Source organism: Anas acuta, chromosome 8 (assembly GCF_963932015.1).
Source record: "Anas acuta chromosome 8, bAnaAcu1.1, whole genome shotgun sequence".
Lineage (NCBI taxonomy): Eukaryota > Metazoa > Chordata > Aves > Anseriformes > Anatidae > Anas > Anas acuta.
The window spans coordinates 29,115,986-29,136,820 of NC_088986.1; the positions used below are offsets into that span (position 1 = coordinate 29,115,986).

Sequence of the window (20,835 nt, forward strand, 5' to 3'; positions counted from 1 at the left end):
AGTCGTAGCCTGCCTGCTGCACGATGGCTTCCAGCTCCTCCTGTTTGTTGCCCATGCTGCGTGCATTGGTGTAGATGCACTTCAGCTGGGCCACTGCCTGCAACCCTGGGCCTGACATTTTTCTCCCTGGCACACCTCTAACGAGCCTTATTCTCTCCCCATCCCCCTTCCTACCTAGTTTAAAGCCCTCTCAATGAGCCCTGCCAGCTCCTCCTGCTAGTATTGCAAATACTACTTTTAGATTAAAAAATAAAGTTTTATTTATATCAGAAATATTTTAAAACTAGGAATGTATATGAAATGTGAGAAACATAGGTCCATTATGACCGATGGTCCTATTGTTTACATTGACTTGGACAGGCTGGAGAAGTGGGCCCATGTGAACTGAATGAGGTTCAACAAGTCCAAGTGCAAGGTGCAAGGCACCTGGGTCGGGGCAATCCCAGACAGGAGCACAGACTGGGAGAAGAACACCCTGAGAGCAGTCCTGCAGACAGAAACTCAGGGATTCTGGCGGACAAAAGGCTCGACATAAGCCAGCAGTGCTCACTTCTGGCCCAGAAAGCCAACTGGACTCTGGGCTGCATCAAGAGAGGAGTGGTCGGCAGGGGAGGGAGGTGATTGTGCCCCTCTACCCTGCTCTGCCCTTGTGAGGCCCCACCTGGATTACTGCACCCAGGTTTGGGGCCCTGAGCACAAGAAAGAGGTGTTAGAGCGAGTCCAGAGGACTCCAAGAGCAACTAATCACTATAATGTAATTTCCACATGTGAATGACTGCAATAATCACTTTCAAATACTTCTTTTAAAGACAATCTTTGAGATTGGATGACAAGCAGTATAAAAAGATTATTATCATTATCGCTGTTCCAGCCATAAGTCATCTTGCAATGGGGTGACTTGCCTAAGATACTGGCCTTTAGAAGCTAACTAGTGAACAAGAGTAATCCCTTAGTCCCAACCTTATTCAGAACAGCCACAAGGGGGAGATTAGTTCAAGGAGCAGAGCTAAACACAGTGCAAGGCGAGCATCAAACCTAATGAGGAATGAGCTGAACGAACAGTGAGAATGGGTGGAGGATAGAAAGAAAAGAACAGTGAACTAAAACATAGAGCCTGGAATAAAGAGGATGTTTTGGCAAAAGATGAAATTTGAGATTCAATTATTTGTGACCTGTAGGGTGCTCTATCTTATAGAAAATTTGATCTTGCCAATTATACTGCAAAATTTAAGTGTTAGTTATGTTATGAAACTATTTTTTTCTGTGGGAGTTGAATCTAAATATTTTATAAAGGCTTATTTATTTATTTATTCATTTATTTAGTAGTTATATCTGGTAAGCATTAAGTTTTCAACTACTATTTTTTTTTCTGTACACATGGAAAATAATTCTTACCTTGTAGGAACAAAATCCTGAAGCCAGAAATAGGAGATCAATGTTGACAGTATAATAGAGAGAGAAGTTGCAAATCCCTTTAAAATGTTGTCTGCATATTTTATAACAGCAGCAACGACCAGGCCTCCAAGTGCCTGAAAAATAAGTTTGAAAATGAAGTTTGGATTTGCAATGTGATAATTCCACTGGGAGCATCTATGCTTAACAACATACACTTACTTCAGGAAAAGCTTTTGTCTATGTATAGAAACATTTATTTTCTGCTATGTATATACACTGTTGAAGATGAGTAGTGGTGTTCTTCAATTTCTAATAAATAAGTTGTTTATCATATTACCATTATTAAATCAGTAGAAAAAATTATTGTACTTTACACTTGCAGTTTTAGCCAAAGGAGAAAGGGCATACATTTTTTCTTCCTTTTTTTTTTTAAGCATTGCAAAAGAAAAAATGCTTACATGCTTTTATGTTGCACAATAGTTAATCATATACTTGCTCTGAATTCCCCAGGTTTTTATTTAGAAGTTATTTCTAATAGTGCTATATCAGACTTAACTATAGAACTCTCAGTAGCTTCAATTACACTAATTTACCCAGTCATTTACAGAAAAGTTAAGTCCCCAACTCACAAAGCATGATAGAGGATATCTCACCTGTAGAACAACAACTATCCAAGTAAGTTGATTATATCCTTGAAAAAATCCATTTTTTGACAGCTGTTCTCCATCATAAATGTATACACCCATCAGTCCAAATATGCTACCAAAAAATCCTGAAAGTACAAGATGGATTTAAAAACTTCAGGCAAAAAAAAGCACGCAAACAGGTTCCTCGTTCAAGGTCTGCTCATATATATCTGAATTGAAAATAGGACTTGCACATCCAACATCACCACATTCAAATGCAATCAGTGTTCAGATGGATCATCCCTTTTAAAAAGCTATTTTCCACATTTATATCCACATTTTTTCCTTGTGTCCACTGTGACATTCTTATACACATATCTTCCATTACTTTCTACTGAAATAAGGTGATTTTTGTTTATGGCATGTAAAAAAACCTTACTTCAGCACAATTTCAGTTTTTCTGAAACTTGTCATGACTGAAGGCTGAAGTCACACTTCAGGAAGGAAAAACAGGGAAACCTTTCAGAGGAGGAGATGGCCACTGGCATGGCAAAAGAGGGAGTGATCAGTTCAGTTTTGGAAGCACCCCACTTCCAAGACCTTTGTCTGAGCTAGCAGCCTCAAACACAATGAACATTTACTAGCACTGACAACATCAGAAGAAGAAACCTAGGTGAGATTTTAAAGTTTCTAATTTGGTGACTATTTGGTGTTCTGCTATCAGACAGGAAGCTTTCTGCAATCCCCTCAGGAAATAAGTGATGAAAGCATCTCCTCTATGACTGATCTAGGCTCTAGTCCTGAGCAGGAAAGGGGAAGCACTTACTCCACTCCATTTCTGTGAATAGCTGACTGCTATTTTCATTGTTTTTTCTTGCATCTGGAAAGAAGGGCCTGGTTTCGAGTGAAGTAAAACCTTCCATTTGACATTAAATATTTTTTTTTTTGTAGACATACTTAATAATTTAGATTTGACTCATATGAAACCAATTATTTCTCTTTTCTTGCGGAGCCGCTAAAATACAGAAACAAGAAACCAACTACTTATACATCCCAGATAAGATACTAGCATGTGTTAGAAACTGAATGAGGACAATTTTTCAAAAAATATTCAGATATTGTTTTCATTTTTTCCTACAGTTCTAATAAGTCTCTACGGATATGAAAATGAACATCAGGTTGGATGTATGATTTTTGTTCTTTGTATTTTAAGTAAAGCTCTGTTTCAAAGCTCTTGCTTATGACTGACTTGTTTGTGAATGATATAACATCTGAAGTGGGTAACTATCTTGCACTTGCAGAAAGGATACACTGAATTTCTGAAATTATGGTTGAATGTTTTAAATATTTTCTAAAAGCTGTATCAGGAAATCCTTTATGAAATACGACAAAATTAATTTCATTTCTGAACTGAAAAACAAATGTAACAGGAAACATATTCTACTGAATTTTCTATTGAAGCAAATTAAAAAAAAAATAAATCAGGTGATCTGATTTTCACTACTCTTACAAACATTTATGTCTTCATACATCACAGTCCCAGTTATTCGTTATCTTAAACTGTTTATGTTAATATGCAATCTGTTCTGATCTCATTGTTTTCATGAAACAGTTACTGAAACATTCAATGTATGACCAGGCTTACTATCAAACTAGTAAAGTCATTTGCTTTCATACATACAATTGTGCACTGTAGAAAAATCTGAAGAGTACTTTTTAAGGATTATTGCTTTTTTCAATAACTCTAAGTGTTTAAGTGGAATTTGTATCTGATATCTGCACTGTGGCATACCATAGTGCTATGGAAATTCAGAGTAATAATCAGTTCAAATAGTCAGCCTGTCTACACAGTTATTTGGGTTTTCAGCCAATCTGTGAAAGAAACAAGAAGCAATACTCATGTTTTTGCTTCTTACCTGTTCCAAATTGAAAGCTATTCAAACTACCTGGCAAACAAGTATGCAGGGCTGTAACACGAGGGGAGAACAAAAAGCCCTGTTCGCATGTGGTTAACCATGGTTACTGGCTACGACTGGGAAGGGAAAAGGTCACAACAGCATGAAGCCACAGTGCATCACAAGTTGCATCCTCTGGTTCTACTTTCAGCTGTCTGTGCCAGCAGATTTTACATTACATCCAACCAGAACACCAAAACCCTGCCTCAGACCCTGGACCAAGCCCCAGCCACTCATCCTTCTCTGCCTCCATAAATTCCCTAACATAACCTTTCCTGGTATATCCCTGGTCAAGGAACCTTAGTGTTAATGCATACAATTTCAATAAATGTTAATAAATATCAGCGATTAGCTGATTAAAAACCAAACAAACAAAACCCACCACCATCTCCTGTTTTTATGTTACTTCATTACCTTTTACAAGACCCAGTACACACCCTGATGAAACAAAATATCCTTATGACTTACGTCTACAGTACTGTGAATTTGGTCAAAGGTCTATCCTAAGTGTTATCCTAAGTTCAAATTCTGCCCCCAAAATTTACTTAAATATGCAATAAAAATTATTGCCTACAGATGAGGACCAGAGGTACCCCATTAGAGGAAGAAGGCAAGTCCATCAGTCAATTGTGTTCCTATTACAAAAACAGGGACAAAAAGGTATTGCTGTTGTGGTATTTCTCATCTTACAAACTGGACAAGATTGCTCTGAGGTGAGGGAAAACACATTCAGGAAAATGGATCAACTCTGTCATCATTTATATCTATGGTCTAGAAGACATAGAACTACTTTGGAAATAGAAACTATTCCCTTACTAATAGGTGCCGGCATTCAAATAGTTAGGACGAACATACCTTTCTTTGGCGATTACATAGACAACTTAAACAAACTGACCTTTGTACTGAGATAATCGTAATAAATTACCTCAACTTTATTCACTAATGTATGAGTTCTTTTTGTATTAAAAGTGCCAAGCTATAAAAACTTCCTATCCAGACAAGAGAAAAAAATGTTAATTTTAAAATAGGTCTCAAAGCATTGTTTTAGGAACATAGTTATTTTTAATGTTCCTATGCTCTCTAAGAAAAATAAAAAATATGGAGAAAAAAAAGCTACTATGTACATTTATTTGATTAATTAGTGCAAAAGACACAAAGGATATACAAAACTCTGCATAAGATAACATTCCTTAGAACATTTTAAATACAAATTCAATTCACAGATTCTGGACAAACTTACAAACACTCTATAACCAAGTTAAATCAAGAACTAGGTTGACAGCAGAAAGCAATTCCTAGAACCCTATCTAGCAGAGTTTAAACTACTCTTATTTATAAAGTACGTTTATGCAGAATAATAAAATGTTTTTGGTATTTTTTATTTTTTGCACATTTATCTTTAGAATACAGTATTCCTGTTGTAACAGAAGACTAAAATTAAACTTACCAAGCTGAATGTTTCTGATCCACACAGACTGCTTAGTTTCCTTCAAAATTTTCTCAAAATAAACTCCAGCGAATCCACTAGAAAAGCATGCTATAAGAACTGCCATCAGGCCTACAAACTGAGATCCTGCAGAGTGTTCCTTAGCAGCTGTTGCTTGAGAGTCTGAAGGCCACTGGATATAAAAACAATTATTCAAATGTCACTGTTACAATAAAGTCATAAGCATCTATAACATGCAAGTTTTTTTGTTTTTTTTTTCTTAAGCAATATTAGTTACTAAATGCATCATATGCTTGTAAGGTTTTGCATTTTGTATCATAAACACTTCTAAAGAACTGCAAAATCATAACTTTTCTTTCTATGTATTTATAACGAGTAAAGTTGTCACTCAGCTGTGTGAAAACCTATCAATTTAAACAGGCCAGAATTTTATCTGACACATTTCTGGACTGTCAGCACTGTTTCTGAATCCCAATGTGATCTGTCCTGGTTATTCACAGTCACTAACTTTTACCACATGCCAGTTAGTTACCTATTCTCCATACAAGTATAAATCAGAATACCACTTATAACAGCTATATACAGTCAGATAAATCAGAATATACACTTGTAACAGCTGTCTTTAAAACGTAATGAATTGTCTTGTGTGTGTGTCATACAAAATCACTCTTCAGTGTGAGAGCTAAAACATTCTGAACTCTGTGAAACTAAACTTCACGATATCTCTAAAGCTAACAGAATAAAAGGCGATGCCATGGACAATGTATTGAAGAGACTATTAATTACTGTCAGAATGTTCTGTTCTCATTTTTAATTATTAAATTTGAAAGTTCCATAACATTTAATCCTTAGAATTTAAAAAAAATAAATCTTTAAGATTTAAGATAAAAAAATTTATGATATGCTAAAATCTGTTAAAAATTCTTAGAATAGCCTCTTATCCCCAGATCCTACCCTCTGAAAACTACAAACCCCTGTAGCTATATCATTTGGAATGAATTTTGCTCCCAAAATGGTTTGAGTAAATTTGCCATGGTGAAACTGTATCATAAGGTGAGCAGCAGGACTGTGCTATCATGTAAGGCCTGTGAATCCAAATCACTAATGTCAGAAAAAATGTGCAAATAAATACTTGTAATGCTGTTATTTGAAGGATGCTCCAGAGGCTCAGTCACATGCTACAGCAGAACACATGAAGAGGTTGCTATCTTTTGCCTTTGAACCATTTCTGGTGTCCTGTAGCCCTGGCCAATTGTGATATGTAGCTCCTGGCTGTACTGTTACGGGCATAGAGGTGGTAGAATCAGGAAGCTGTATAATCAGGATACAAACTCATGTTCCTTGATTAAACACATTACACAAGCACGTTAGAAACCACCTGCTACTATTTACCTGCACAAATGCCACTCCTGTCATCAAAATCACTAATGACAGCCACTGGTATACGCCCAATTTCTTGCTTAACATGGACACAGAAAAGAGTGCCGTGGTAAGAATTTTCAGCTGATATGTAACCTAAAAGAACCCAGAAACAGTTATTACCACACAATTCATATTCTCTTCTTTTTTTTTTTTTTTAAAACTTGCAAAGCAATCCAAATGTACAATACCTGGTATGTGGCTGCATCTAGGTTTGACAATGCTACATACAGCAGGTTATTCTGAAGAGTATAAATTCCTGAAGGAATTGCAAGTTTAAGAGTTTCCATGGGCTTATTAAGGATTTCATCATGTAACACTCTGTTCAGAGCCCGTAAATTGCACTCTACCAAAGAAACACAGAAATAGACATTAACTAACTGGAGAGGGGAAAAAAAAAAGGAGAGAGCAATGTACTGTTCTCAACATTATTGCACCCTTTCTATAGCTGTCACCACTATCAAGAACTCAAAATACTGTATAATGTTTGTTTGATTCTCATAAGCTTCATCTTTTTAAAAACATCCTGCAAAGTGTCCTGCTGTCATAGACTATCAGAACTAGAACAATTATTCAAACTATGTTAATGTAAAACTTATTAATAATCATATATATTCAAGATGATACATTAAAGAACATCAGCTAAACAGTACACATTTAGGAGCCTACAGAGTCAGCAATATTTTTGCATATATAATGATGTTTTTAAATTACTGAAGACCAAATATGTATGTCAAGGAATTGGATAAATGCAGCATAAAATATACAAGGCAAGAATGACAGTAAATTCAAAGATACTTTTTTTTTTTTGAGCTTAAGACTGTGCTTCTTTCTGTATTAATGAAATTGCTTCCTTCCTCTAGCATCTGTCATTTTGTTTGCTATACATTTCTACATTACCATTCATGTTTTTTCCTACTTCTATTTATGAATTTCCTAAAATGCCTGAAAAACACAAGCTTCAAGCTGCTAGTAGAAAATTTATTCTTGCATACCTTAGTATTCATATTCAAAGAGAATGCTCTTCAGCAAATAGACAATATATTATGCGTTGAGAAGTGAAGTATGACTACAGTCTTTCCAAGAATATTTCTTAAATGAGAAGGAAAATGTTTTATTGTGGGCCCATACTCACATGGCTGCCTTGCAGTTGCTATTACAATACAGCATATTGATTACAAAAATTACTAGGTGCAAAATTTAACACATACTGCTGTCTTTGTAGACCAATAGAATACAGGTTAAAATCTTCAGGAGTTCAGCAAGAACTACTGCAGTAGAGGATAAGTAACGAGGTCCTTCTTCTTTCAGTGTCCGAGAGTAACGCATGGTCAACACCAGACTTGTAGTCTGAAAAACCAGGATGCTCAAGGAAAGGTACTTTAAATTGGTAGACATTTCTTGATTATTTTTTTCCTGAAACAGAACCAAAACAAACAAACAAACAAGAAAACAAACATATATAAAAACAGGCTTAAAAGGTAACATCACAAACAGACATTTCCCATAGGAATCAGCATATTAAAAATGTTAGCCAGAGACCTCAGCCAGCAAAAGAAAACAACGAACCTAAGCTGATATTTAAAGAGAAAGGAGATTAACACTTAAGAAATATTTTTAAATACATGATTAGAAATGGGGAAGCATATTAGAATATTAAACCTAACAGTTAATAGAATAATTCAGTGGAATATTTCTTATCTGTTAAAAAAAGTCAAATAAGGACTCCTAACTTACAATTAACTTTCCAATAATTGGTTTCACAGAAGAAATCTCTGAAGTTAAACCAGTCACAGACCTTCTGAGCCTTCACCTATATAAGAGATACCTTCAAAATATCAAATAAAAAGCCCCATACTGTGGTATTGCAGAATGCTCAGTACACCTGCTGCAATGAGCTATCCCCACAATGGAGAGGTGGAGGAAGGAGATCTCTCTCTCTCTCTCTCTCTCTTTTCTGAAGAGTTTTTCAGGCTGCAATTTCTGCCCTGCTAGGTGATGTCGTGACAGTGTAAGACTGGGTGAGGACTGGCCTGCTTTAAGTGAGAGTAAGGGGTGTGCCTGAAGCCGAAAGAACAGGAGACTTGTGGGGAAGCAGGGCTGGACAGGAAGACACAGAGGATGGTGGGGCAGCAGGGGAAACAAAACTAATTCTGTCCTGCTGATTATCCTGCTCAGAAAAAGAGATGCATAAAAGTGATTGCACCTACTTTCTCATACTGCACTTAGTACCACAAACCTTACACTAGTAAAACTGTATGCCCTTCATACCTAGAATGAACTTTCAACAAAGCTGACATCATTTCTTTGCCCTTTCCCAAAAATTTGAGCACTAACTTAGTGCAGGAGACTATCAGAGAGCAATTCTGCTTTTGGAAGCACGATATATTGCATGGAAATTCAAAAATGCACCAGGGTTATTCAGAATGTTATACTGGTTTCTGATATTCTTTATACACGTTAAGTATGAAGAAGATCCATCTATTCTAAATGGAAACATTTCTGCAAATTTAATGTTACAGTCTTTACTACCCATTTATTCAAAAAACAGAGCAGTGTTTTATAATGCCGAAATAAAAGCAAACCAGTAATTAAAAGTTAACAAACATTTTTAAGTAAAAGAAAAATAGTAACAAGTCAATACATTGCATGAAGTTCTAATTTTTAGAAGTGTAAAGCTGATGTGTAGTACTTCTTAGATACATTTGCCAAAGCTGCCCCTATACACGCTTTACATTTACAGAGTGCAACATTTTTAACACAAATTTTGACTCTTAACCATCTAGTTTTGTACACGCTGCAGAACGACATGCTGGTACCTCTAAATATTTGCAACTGAAACTGAAGTGGTTTCCCTCTGACTGCACTTCTCTAACTAAAGATGCACTTCACAATGATTGTCATGGATATTTTTTCAGAGATCTGCAGACCTGTGTTATTCAAAATTATTCAAATTGCCCTTACCCTGTCTCTAAGCTGTAGACGATTTTTTGCAGTCAAGTCTAGAAAGTCAGCTGGGCATCTATATGTGGCATCTGCACTTAAGAGACACCGCAGTAACCTGCAGGCAACTATGAAGTGCAGACAGTCACAGAGGTATGAAGTATGGACACATCTCCTACAATATATAGTTGTTTACCTCAAGAATCATACGGCTGCCAAAATATTTGCAAAAGCCTAATAGAAAAGGAGAAATAAAAAGACGCCTGGAGGAGAAGCTGAAGAAGCACAAGAATTTCTTTAAGGAAACTTAACCAAAGATACTTTTGTATGAACTATAACTTCATAGCTTCTTCACTGAAGACATGAATGCTAAAGATGCAGCTGCTGAGAACAGTATAAATCAGACAGAAATGTAACACATGAAGAAAAGCGCAGACAAAAGTTCAGTTTTACTAACTTTTTCAAAGAACAAGTTCTGATGGAATAACCCCTGACATAAGGATAACTGTAACCACACATCCCAAGAACAAAGTGGAGAACAGTTAGTCAGGGAGAAGCACCTCCAGGAGTGTATTTGCTATAGCTGAGAACAAGGAGGAGAAAGAAGAAAAAGAATGGTTTCTCTGAAGCGATGAAGAGAGGACATGAAAGATCAGACGTCATACCCTCTGGGGAACTACCAGCAGAATAGAGAAAACTGAGGGAGAAAAAGGAAAAGAAAAAATAATTCCACTGACAGAGAAGACAGAACTGAACTTTATAAAAAGGTCTGGCTATGCTACAGGAAAAAACTGGTAGGCAAACGCACATTTAGAGGCCAACTCACACCATTTCTGTGCTGCTTTTCCATCTACCTAATTTTTTAGTATTGAGACCTGAAAATCTGGATGTACAAAGAGCAATACGTGGTTATGATGAACAACACAATATCATAAAAATACACTTACATATAAGTATTTATTTATTTTTAGTATTTATTTATTTTTAAACTTTTTGGTTTTCATTTTTCAAAAAGCTTCTGAACAAAATATAGGTAATGGGAACACACATCTCTGCTGAACTGTGACCAAAATTTCTGCGTTCTGCGAGCCTCTAAAGTGACAAATTATTTTAGACATGTTCACAGTTCTTGGAGTTCAATAATTCAAATGAAATAGGTCACAATACCAAAAAATAACATTCACATGCATTTCTTGCTGAAATACAACTATTTACTAAGCAGCTTATAGTATACTATGCAGTGTAAAAATGTATCACCAATACCTTGCTTATGAGCAAGCATCAAAGCATTCATATGAAAGCCTACCGACATGCACGGCAGTTTAGTAAGCCCAGCAGCAAATCCATAAGGAGCACATACCATGTGGTCTTGAACTACAGTATTATCCTGATTAGTAATCATGATCCAAAGAAAGGGGACTTTCCCCACAGTAATAGTACTGATGTAATCTTGCTTCCAGAAACACAGTCACAACTCCACCTTGTCCCATTTATCAAGCTGCTTTGTGAAGCCAAGCAACGTGTCCAAAAAAGCACCAGTAGCAGAACGTGTTTCTTCACAATAATCCACCAAAGCAGTTTCAGAGTTTCACCAAATTCAAAAAAAAAAAGGACTTTAAGAGTCCAGTTTGATACCTGAATAGACTAAAAGCTGTCTTGTCAGTGGTCAGCATGACAGGTTTGCAGAGAACCAGTTTCATGCCGTACTAAAACTACAAAAGGTTCACCGAGCAGGAACTACGTAGTTCAGATCCTTACACGTCCCAATGAACTAAGCACTCTGCTGAGCAAACAATGTCTTATCAACCATCCTCATCTCTCTTCCCTGCTTTGATAACATTTGCATATCAGTCCTTAATCCTGAGTGCAAACTGGGGACTGGATCCAGAAGACGAGCCAAGTGCTGAACTTCAAACATCCGACTGTCTTCAGCTGCAGTTTCACAGGGGGTTTAGATCTACAGGTCGCTGCCAGCGGGGCAATCACCCACCTAGCCAGGAGTTCCTGCTACCCCCGCTGCAATGGACTGTGCAGTCATAAGCAAGATTAAATGCTGTCATCAGTAACAGCCTGCACCTTGAGGTCTGAAATCAATACTGAAATCGAAGTTCCTGACCCGCTTCTTGTGTACAGGGTTCCTCCCACGCTGGTTTCTTGCCGGACTTTGGCCGGGCTGCTCAGGACTCTGCAGCAAGCATCTGTTCACCAACCAGATCTACACGTGCTAATTCAAAGGCTGCGTGTTCAGTGGCCACATTAACTCTGCGACTTTACTAGCCTCGTTATCTTTTTCTTTTATTAGTCCAGGTAAAAGAGAAAAACACAGTACAATAAACTGCTCCTGCAGAGTTTACTCAGCAAACCTTGTGGCCGCACCCTGTGGTAACAGCAGGAGGTGAGGAAGAGGTGAGGGGCAGGCCCGGACCCAGAGCCTGCCTGCAGGGAGCCAAGGTGGCATTTCATCCGCTGGGGATGGCAGTACACGGGTGGGTAAAATGTACCGGGATGCTACTTGAGGAGCTGTTCTCCTCAAAAACAAAAGGGAGGAGGACATGGAAAAGGTTTTGCAGCATGAGAAAATGATAAAAAAAAAATCACAACTATACAGGACACACTGACCTTCAGCTCATAAAATATCAGACTGTGGGAAGTCTGGAAAATAACCACTAAAGGGAAGCAGACTTTTAGAAGTGTAAATTCACCTTTTTCCACTTTGCAATCTTCTTTCAGACAGAACGAACGCATTTCTGACTTGCAGATTTTAATTTCCTTTAGTAACTTCTCCACAACAGGCTAAAATTTTACATCTTCAGTTTTACTTTAATATCATTCTTACACTGTCCTTCCCGAAATACTGGTAAGCCCCACTGTTTACAGATGTAATATATTAGGTCAAAAGGAACACAATCAATTTGGCTTAATGGACAGTAAACCTAGAGGCTGTATTTATTTTCCTTTCTCTGTTCTTGAACAAAACCCACAAATATTATCCGAATTTACTACATGAGCAACAAGAAGAAAATGACAGGACTTTTCTTAGCCTTAAAACTTCTGTCTCTTAAAAATCTGACTGTATAAACTTTTGAGCTTCTCAGCTGCTATATATGCACAGCAGGAGAATCTTGCACAAAGTTAAGGGTTTGTTTAAGAGTTTATTCTATTCTCGAGTTTGTAGGAGGTCTCCAAACCTAACTGAATTACTTTAGTTACAGATACCTAAACCACTAAAAAAGAGAATTCTAGCAGGAAATATAACCAACCTATTCTAAATAAAATGCCTCATTAAACTCAGAGACAAGAGACCATCCTGAGACACTGCCCAAGGGCAGTTTAGTTACACTGCATGTGAGGAGATCCCTTCCACAAGCCTGGTCTGACACCGTGGGCAGGAACGAAAGAGCACAGGGCAATCACACGGGTCCAGGTGCTCCCTAAATTTCACACCATGATGATACAAAGAAATTAAGATAATGTAAGCACAGAACCCCTAAGACTCAGCTTCGTCTAACACAAAGTATCTTATTTGATCAGCATGTTTCAGACTCATTGAATTTTTAAGCTCTTGCATTTTCTCATTGTTTGATAATTAAAAGATTTCAATTCATGCTCAAATGATCCACATTTCATTTGACTATGCATTTCTTTTGCAACTACAGACTATCCTAAACTAACTAGTATTCTGCAATATATTTCACTAATTCAGTTTCAATTACTAGGAAGCTCTTCTTACAGCCATTGCAGCAGGCTCACTTTTAATTAAATTTATTAAATTTAACTTTCCTCACATTTCTGACACTTCAGGGTTTTATACAAAAAAAAATAAAAAGGAATTCAGCATCCAAAATAAACCAAACATGCAACACTACCCTGAGAAGCGGATAAAACACCAAGAAAGCAGTTAAGTATGAATTCCAGCACGTCACAGAACAAAAGCACAGGTTGAATTCTCAAATTAAATAATAATGTGCCCTCCTGTTAAGAGTTTCAGAATGCTTAACCAAAGAAAAGGCAGTCACACAGTTATAACACAAAGCTGACAGAATTTGCCAGACTTAACAAATGCAAAAGGAAAATTTTATTAAGTTTTGTGTGCCAGTACACAAGTTCTGTGTCTGAACTGCCAGAAAACAAGCACTGATTAAGCCTGCCTTACAGAAGGGGAAAAAAAGGAAAGCAAACAGTAGAGTCAACACTAATTCTGGCGGAACAGGTACGGATGCACTTCCTGGGTGAAAATCTTTGAAATCAAGCCAGCAGATCACAGAAACAGGGCTGTGTTCTTGCATTTCTCAGAAGGAACGTGAACCCACTGCTGCTGCTGTCCCTACACAGATACAATAAGCTGGCAACAAGGAGGAAAAGCACAATGGGGAGGTGGAGGGAGAGCTAGCTCACAGAACCTGAAGAACCTCTTTTTCTTTTTCCCCACTAAAACTCTTCTTTCTCTGTTTTACCATGGGCACTGCCCTCCTCCCTGGGTCGGATAACATGCACAGAACATGCTGCTTTCTGTACCCCAGCCACATTCCTCACAGGGAGACTCCGTTCCAGTTCCATAAAGCATTGGTGTAGAAGCTATCGGACTCAGTGTAGCCTTCTTTACAGCTGAAAGCAACACCTAATACAATGAACAGTTCAGGTATGTAAATAAATATCCCAGATGGTACTGAGGAAGTGAAGACCTTTCAGGATCTAGAAAGTGCTGCCAAACTGGTTTCTGAACAGGATTTTACACGCATACAAATATTTAACTGCCAAATTTGGATTTCTATCATTCAATAATACATCTCTTCCCCATTCTGCCCCAAATATGTAAATCTTTCACACGCTTGTCAATTTTATGAAAACCATAATAAAGTTGTAAATATTTGTAATAACTCCAAAGCTGGTACTTCTGATGTTTAAAACGTCACTATTAACGTTTTCCATCTTCCTCATACTGGATACAGGTTTCACCTCTGTTCCCTCACATAAACTACCTATAATTGTCAACTTACCTTGCTCTTCCGTTTGTTTTTCAGTTTGTTACTCATTCTTCTTGCTGGATACTTTATAATGTGAATTAAGTGCACCACTTTTCTTTAAGCTTGTATTCGTCTCATAAGTATTATAAGAGTAAATGTTCTAGCAGAGTTTTTCCCTTTCTTCTAGCAAAAAGTGAGTAACAAAGTTTTGTGGTTTTTTTTTTCCTCTCCAGATGGTTTCCTTATAGTAGTATTTTCAATTTCTCCTTTTACATAAAAAAAAAAAAATCTTAACTAGTGAAAAAAAATAAAAGCATCTCACTACTTTCTAACAGTACTTCATGAGAAGGATATCAAGCACAACACAGTAGAACACTGATGGACCTAGCTCCTGAAATATGGCCTTATAAAAATCATGCTGATGCTAAAAGGTAATTATAGACAGAGCAGTTACACATTAAAATGCAATTGCTAAAGACCAGCCAATGATTTCTTCTCAACTTTGGTCCAAAAACCTAGGCTTTTGCCAAGGATACTGGAAAGTTATATCAGTGATTCACTGGCATATCATTCAACCAGAAAAGTCTGACGTTGCCAAGTCTAATAAAGAGGATGTGATTACGTATTAACTAGTATCTCATTTCAGATAATGCTACAGACTGCTTGGGACCTAGGTAATGTTTTCTTCCATATTCACAGAAAACCATGCAGAATGTAACACAGTTGTTTTTTTTTTTTTTTTTTTTTTTTTTTTGTTGTGTTTTTTTTTTTTTTTTCTTTTTAATGACCACACAAAGGATTTTTATTCTTTTTTGTTTGGGAAAAAAAATCACCATTCAAACCTACATATCAGAGAGAAAAGCTGAGAATTGTGAATCTCAAATGTAAGACAAATTTTCAGTGTGGCTAAATACACTTTAACACCCCACCCAGGTAAACCAACAAATCCAAAACCAAACCAAACTTCATCCTTTACAGCAAAGCTAAGAACCCAAAGATAAGATTATTTTTTGACAGATGAGAATTTAATTTGGTTTGATGAGTGTTCAAGAAATTGCATATTGAGTATAAGTATTCAGTGCTCAGGAAATGCAGGCCCTCATTGAACTAAATCTACCTTCAGCACTGCTTATAAGGTAAAAGACTTTTTATATGTGCACAGTAGTGCAATAGTTTTATATTGACTCAAGTTATTAAGCCAACGCCTGCCTGCCAGCATGGAAATTTGATACAACCTGCCTCTTTTCAAATAGTACACACACTGCATTCATTGTACAGGTCACAGTATGGAAAGATACTCGTCACACTCAGGCTCTGAGAGCAAGCAGGCAGGCAGTTCTCACTTTTAGTCCAAATCCCTCCTCAAACATACATGTACATGAGTTCAACATCAGGCTGGGGGTGAACTGAGGCGCTGCCCCGCTGCAGATGTGTCAAGTCAATGACGTGGCTCGATTTAAGGTGCTGAGTGTGAACACTGAATACCGCTGGGGTTCAGCTGCAGCTCACAGTTACGCTACGCATGAGTTACTAACCAAGTCTGTGCACTCGAGGCAGGGCAGCCACCCTCCAACAAGGCCACACAGTTTGAGTGCAGTAACGCAAGCAAGATAATACAGTGAAAATAAATCTACAGACACTTATTGCAGAAAGCTAGTCATTACCAATACATTTAGACCAGTAAGCAGTGTACTGAAGGGGTCTGAATATAAGACAACAAGATTCAGAAATGTGAATGGTTCAAATGGGAAAATCCCAAACTCCTAACCATGGTATGTTCTTAGGCTGGCTCCTAGGAGGCACACACTAAGAACCCCTCCTCCCCTGCAGCCCAGCCGTGCAGCCTCCTGAGCTCCAAGGAGGGCACTACGCCTGCGGAAGCAGCATGCGTACAGGCAGGGACTGACGAACACGCCCAGGTGGCAAGCCATTCAAGAGTAATAGAAGAGGAATAGCTAGCTCCAAGTAGCAAGCTTGTCCCAGAGATAAAGAATGTGCTGCCCTGATTTAACCATGCCAAATTTGGAACTGTTTTAAGCAGAGAAGTGATTTCATTCCCCTAGGTACCTGGTTCAGATGACCCCTGACTTTTCTGTGTTATTACAAAAAGCACCATAACCAGCATAAGGAAATGTAGGATTGTTAGGGATATAGAGCGACTTCTAAATACATCGCATTGATTAAATCAAATTTATACCTACTTCTACCACAGTCTTTCCCCAGACCTACATTTTCACTACACACTCTGCTTCCACATACCAGAACATCACGCATCCCAAACCAATGGATCCTTATCTCCCAGAAGGAGAGATAATGGACAAAGGAACCATGAGTTACGGTTTTCCAAAGGAAAGGGTTATCGTAAATCAGTTTCTCTACAGCTTCAAACTCATTCTGCAGCCCCTAAAATTTGGTGCACCTTCTTCCTTGGTAAAAGGAAAGCCTGAGCTACGGAGCTACAGCCTGCTGCAGCTGAAGCCACAGAGCTGGAGCCTACTCCAGCAGACTGTGCACAGCCGGGCTTTTTGTGGGGTTTGCTGAGAAGAACTGAGCAGGTCAGGCCCTCTGGGCCCACACGCAGTGCCCAGGGGGTCACGCACAGTGCCTGACTGCGGAGAAAGGCACCCCACAAATTTTGGGAGGCGCAGTCCCTCAGCTGATGTTTGTTCCCAAACCCATTCTGTCAGTCTGCCCCCAAGTTCTCTGGGAAGCGAGGCTTGCCTGCAACCCCAACGCTTCCACGCAGAGGCCACCAGGTCAGACAAGCTTCCCAGTGGGTGCTCACTCAATTTTAGGGAATTTTGTTGCGTATCGCTCAGGCCTGTTTAGGTCTCAGATAACGCAAGCCCCGGTGCATTTATTTAGGTCTCTATCTTCTCTAACACATAATTCCCAGAAAGCCTTTCCCCTGGTGCCCAGCTCTCCCCCCTTCTCATTCGGGACAGACTCCCCGGGCTCACTGCGAGCCGCCCCAGCCTGCGGTGCGCTGGTGCTGCTCGGCCCCTTCCCACCTGCTCCCAGCACACCCCCGGCTGCTCGGCACCTCCGCCTCCGCCCGGCCTCCCCCCGGCCTCCCCGGCTCCCCTTCCCCAGGCCGCCCCGCTCCCTCAGGCTGGGGGCACCGCGGTTCCCCCCAGCCCCGCAGCGGCCCCGCTGCCCCCCCCAGCCCCGTCTCCCACCTGCGGGCGCCCCGCTGGCCCCTCGCGGCCCGGCCCCGGCCCCGCGCTGTTTCCGGGCGCCGCGGTCCCGTCCCGCAAAGGCTCCGGCTGCAGCCGCGGCCCCGCCCGCTCCGTTCCCAGAGCCGGGCCGTGCCGGGCCGAGCCGTGCCCGGCCTCGCCTCCCTCCCCGCCCGGCCCCCGGGGCCGCCGCCGTGTGAGGGCACCGAGCCCCCGGGGCCTCCCCCCGCGAGGGGCGGCCTGGCCGGGGAGCCGCGGCGCGCCGCCAGCTCTCAGCGCGCTCTGCCATTAACACAGCGTTACTGTAACTGTCCGCCCAGGGGTCAAGATCATATTCGTGTGCTTTATGCTTGAATCACGGCTCCGGGGGCTCAGGGAGGGCGCGTCCCGGGGGTGGCTGACGCGAGGGGCAGCAGCGGGGGGCTCGTGGCAGGTGGGTACAGATAGACCTCGTGAGGTGCAGTTGCAAAGCGTAGGAGACAATAAATACAATTTTATTGGTAGGCATACGCTCAACAAGACATGAACTAGAAGCATGGGTAAGCAGAAGGCGTGTTGGTAACATCACGCAGCGTAAAGCTGGCGCCGAGGTGGTATTGGCAGTACTGCCATGGACACACCACCGCCACGCTCGTGCCATGGTCACTGCACCAACGCTGGCAGCTCCAACAGATGTTACTGCAAGCGGTGGAACAGCTCCTGAAGCCAAGGATGGGCCATGGTCCTCTGCGCCCACGTGTCCTGTACCTGGTTGCAGGTATCAGCGTCATTCTTGAGATTAAACTTGCAGATACTTCAGGTGGTATAAGCCAGACAAAACACTTCAGAAAAGGAGCCAATCCTAAGATACTACCAGTTTTGTGAACTTAATTACATTGCTGTTCCTTCCCAGGGGAAAATACATTGGTTTTCAGCAGCTTCCAGGCAACTGACCTAACTGCCTCCTGTGCTGCCCTAGCTTATTTGCAATCCATTTGTTTCTTTGCCTTGAGCTGTTTGGCTTCTTTAATAAATATGCTTTAATACCCAACAGATTTCAGTCCTCTGTAAGATCTTTCACTTTGCAACCTCCATATTAAACATGAATTTGACTACAATAGACTAAAGCCAATACTCTGATATTATTTTAGCAATTTTTCTGCTATACTATGGACATCTGCTTACCAGAAGTTACAGGCTGTCTTTATTTTATGTGGTGCGGACCTGGACGCTGCTCAGTTTGCACATAAAACAATCCGACTTCCTTCTGCTTTCGTTACTAACCAAGAATTTTCTAAGCATTTGATTTTCTCACCAATCAAAGTTCAGATAGGTGTTCATCACATTCTTGACTGGACATAAAAATAATAAAAAAAAATCATACAGGTAGGTACAATATGCTCTCTCTTAAAATTATACCTAAAATGATGCCTAAAACACTGATGAAACTAATGATATCTACTAATGACTAAAACCAGAAGATAAACTAATGAAAGACATGACATATTAACCAGACATAGAACATGACAACCAAGTACAATCTGCCAATTTCACTTAAGGGTATTTTTTTCTGACATCAAGTAATTAATCTGATATTACTGTGTACAATCCATGTCTAGGAAGCCAAACACATCTTCAGAAGTTCATATAGACCACTTTGATGTAACAGCAGAGAGTACAAAGGCACTCAAAACACTGAACAACAGCAGGAGTTGGGGACTGGAGTGTTTCCCAGCAGAGCTCTATAAAAACAGAGAACAATCTTGATAAACCAAATTCAAAATAATTCCCCTCATTATTGTTATTAAAAGCATAGAAAGTTTCAGAGCAATCTTTTTCTGTTAGCCCCTTCTATTGTGTAGATACTTCTAGCATTAAAAAAACATGTGCCACATCTGTAGTATGTGCAACTCAACAGGTGTTCAGTTTTCAAGTACTAAGCAGGAGTATAAAAAATATAAATTCAAGAGTATAAAGCACCTACATGGTCCTGCTTTTTTACATTTTTATTGATACTGTTCCCATTTATTATATGTCCATTGCACATGCAGTCTCAAATGCTTATTCACATACAGGAAATCTGATAATCTATATATTGGTTAGACCTCACAAGTATAATCAATTCTTTCCATTTGCTGCAATACATAAATAGAAAGAAACCAGTAGAAACCACAAAGAGGAAAATTGCTTACCACTTGACTGCCCCCTGAGGAAGGCGAATTCTGCAAACAAACAAACAAAAAGAAGTAAGGAAATCTAGAAGTGTTCAAACTCAATGGTATTGAAGACAGTTTTTTCCAAGACCACTAAATTTTTTAAAAATAATAATAACAATAAAAAATATGCTGTGGGTTAGATTCAGACAGGTGAAGGAAATAGGTTTAGTTCCACATTCTCTTTATCCCATTTTACATGTGAAAGCGTCAGCTACAGCTGATGAAGGGGCAAAAGCCTATTTTTCTCTCATTCCATTATCACATTCCATACAGAGTTTCTCATCCCTGTATTTGAAAGAGGATTTAAAAAATTAGGAAGTGCTAAAAAATAAAAATGGAGGGAACAGTGTGAGGGGTTGGTGGGGGAAAAGGAGTAACCTGTAACTGAAAGACTCAAGAGTTGGGTTAATCAAAGCAATAAACAAAAACAAAAAAACAACACCAAAACCTAAGGATTAACCAAGCAGGACCTACAAAAACCTACATAGATAAAACAGGAATTCAAAACTGGAGGACAGCAAAATGTAACAAGGTCACTAACTGGAATGTAAAGCAAGACAGATTCAGATTTAAAATAACTGAAACCAAAAGAGCTTCCCTGACCTGAGGCTGTTTCCCATATTTCCCATGTTTCCAATAGCAGTTTCTTTAAATATGCTCTAATACAAAAGGAACTAATATACAGTGTTATCTTCAAACCAAATCATCCAGAAAT

General features: G+C 39.4%; 1 protein-coding gene across 14 annotated transcripts in view; it reads right to left on the reverse strand.

Annotated features, from left to right (window-relative positions):
• SLC35A3 (solute carrier family 35 member A3) overlaps positions 1-20,835 on the reverse strand; it is a 57,120-nt gene that overhangs the window by 7,423 nt on the left and 28,862 nt on the right. For 8 of the 14 annotated variants that reach the window (XM_068690493.1, XM_068690492.1, XM_068690489.1 and 5 more), the window contains 7 exons: positions 20,097-20,126; positions 8,054-8,258; positions 7,034-7,188; positions 6,816-6,938; positions 5,424-5,595; positions 2,049-2,167; positions 1,396-1,529 (listed from right to left, as the gene is read on the reverse strand). In XM_068690493.1, coding sequence (XP_068546594.1) covers positions 1,396-1,529; positions 2,049-2,167; positions 5,424-5,595; positions 6,816-6,938; positions 7,034-7,188; positions 8,054-8,258; positions 20,097-20,126 — 938 coding nt within the window. Of the gene's footprint in view, positions 1-1,395; positions 1,530-2,048; positions 2,168-5,423; positions 5,596-6,815; positions 6,939-7,033; positions 7,189-8,053; positions 8,259-8,579; positions 8,604-8,700; positions 10,656-10,732; positions 10,876-11,145; positions 13,004-14,782; positions 17,806-17,928; positions 18,085-20,096; positions 20,127-20,835 lie in introns of those variants that run through there. The other 6 variants (XM_068690497.1, XM_068690496.1, XM_068690495.1 and 3 more) reach the window with 6 other exon arrangements.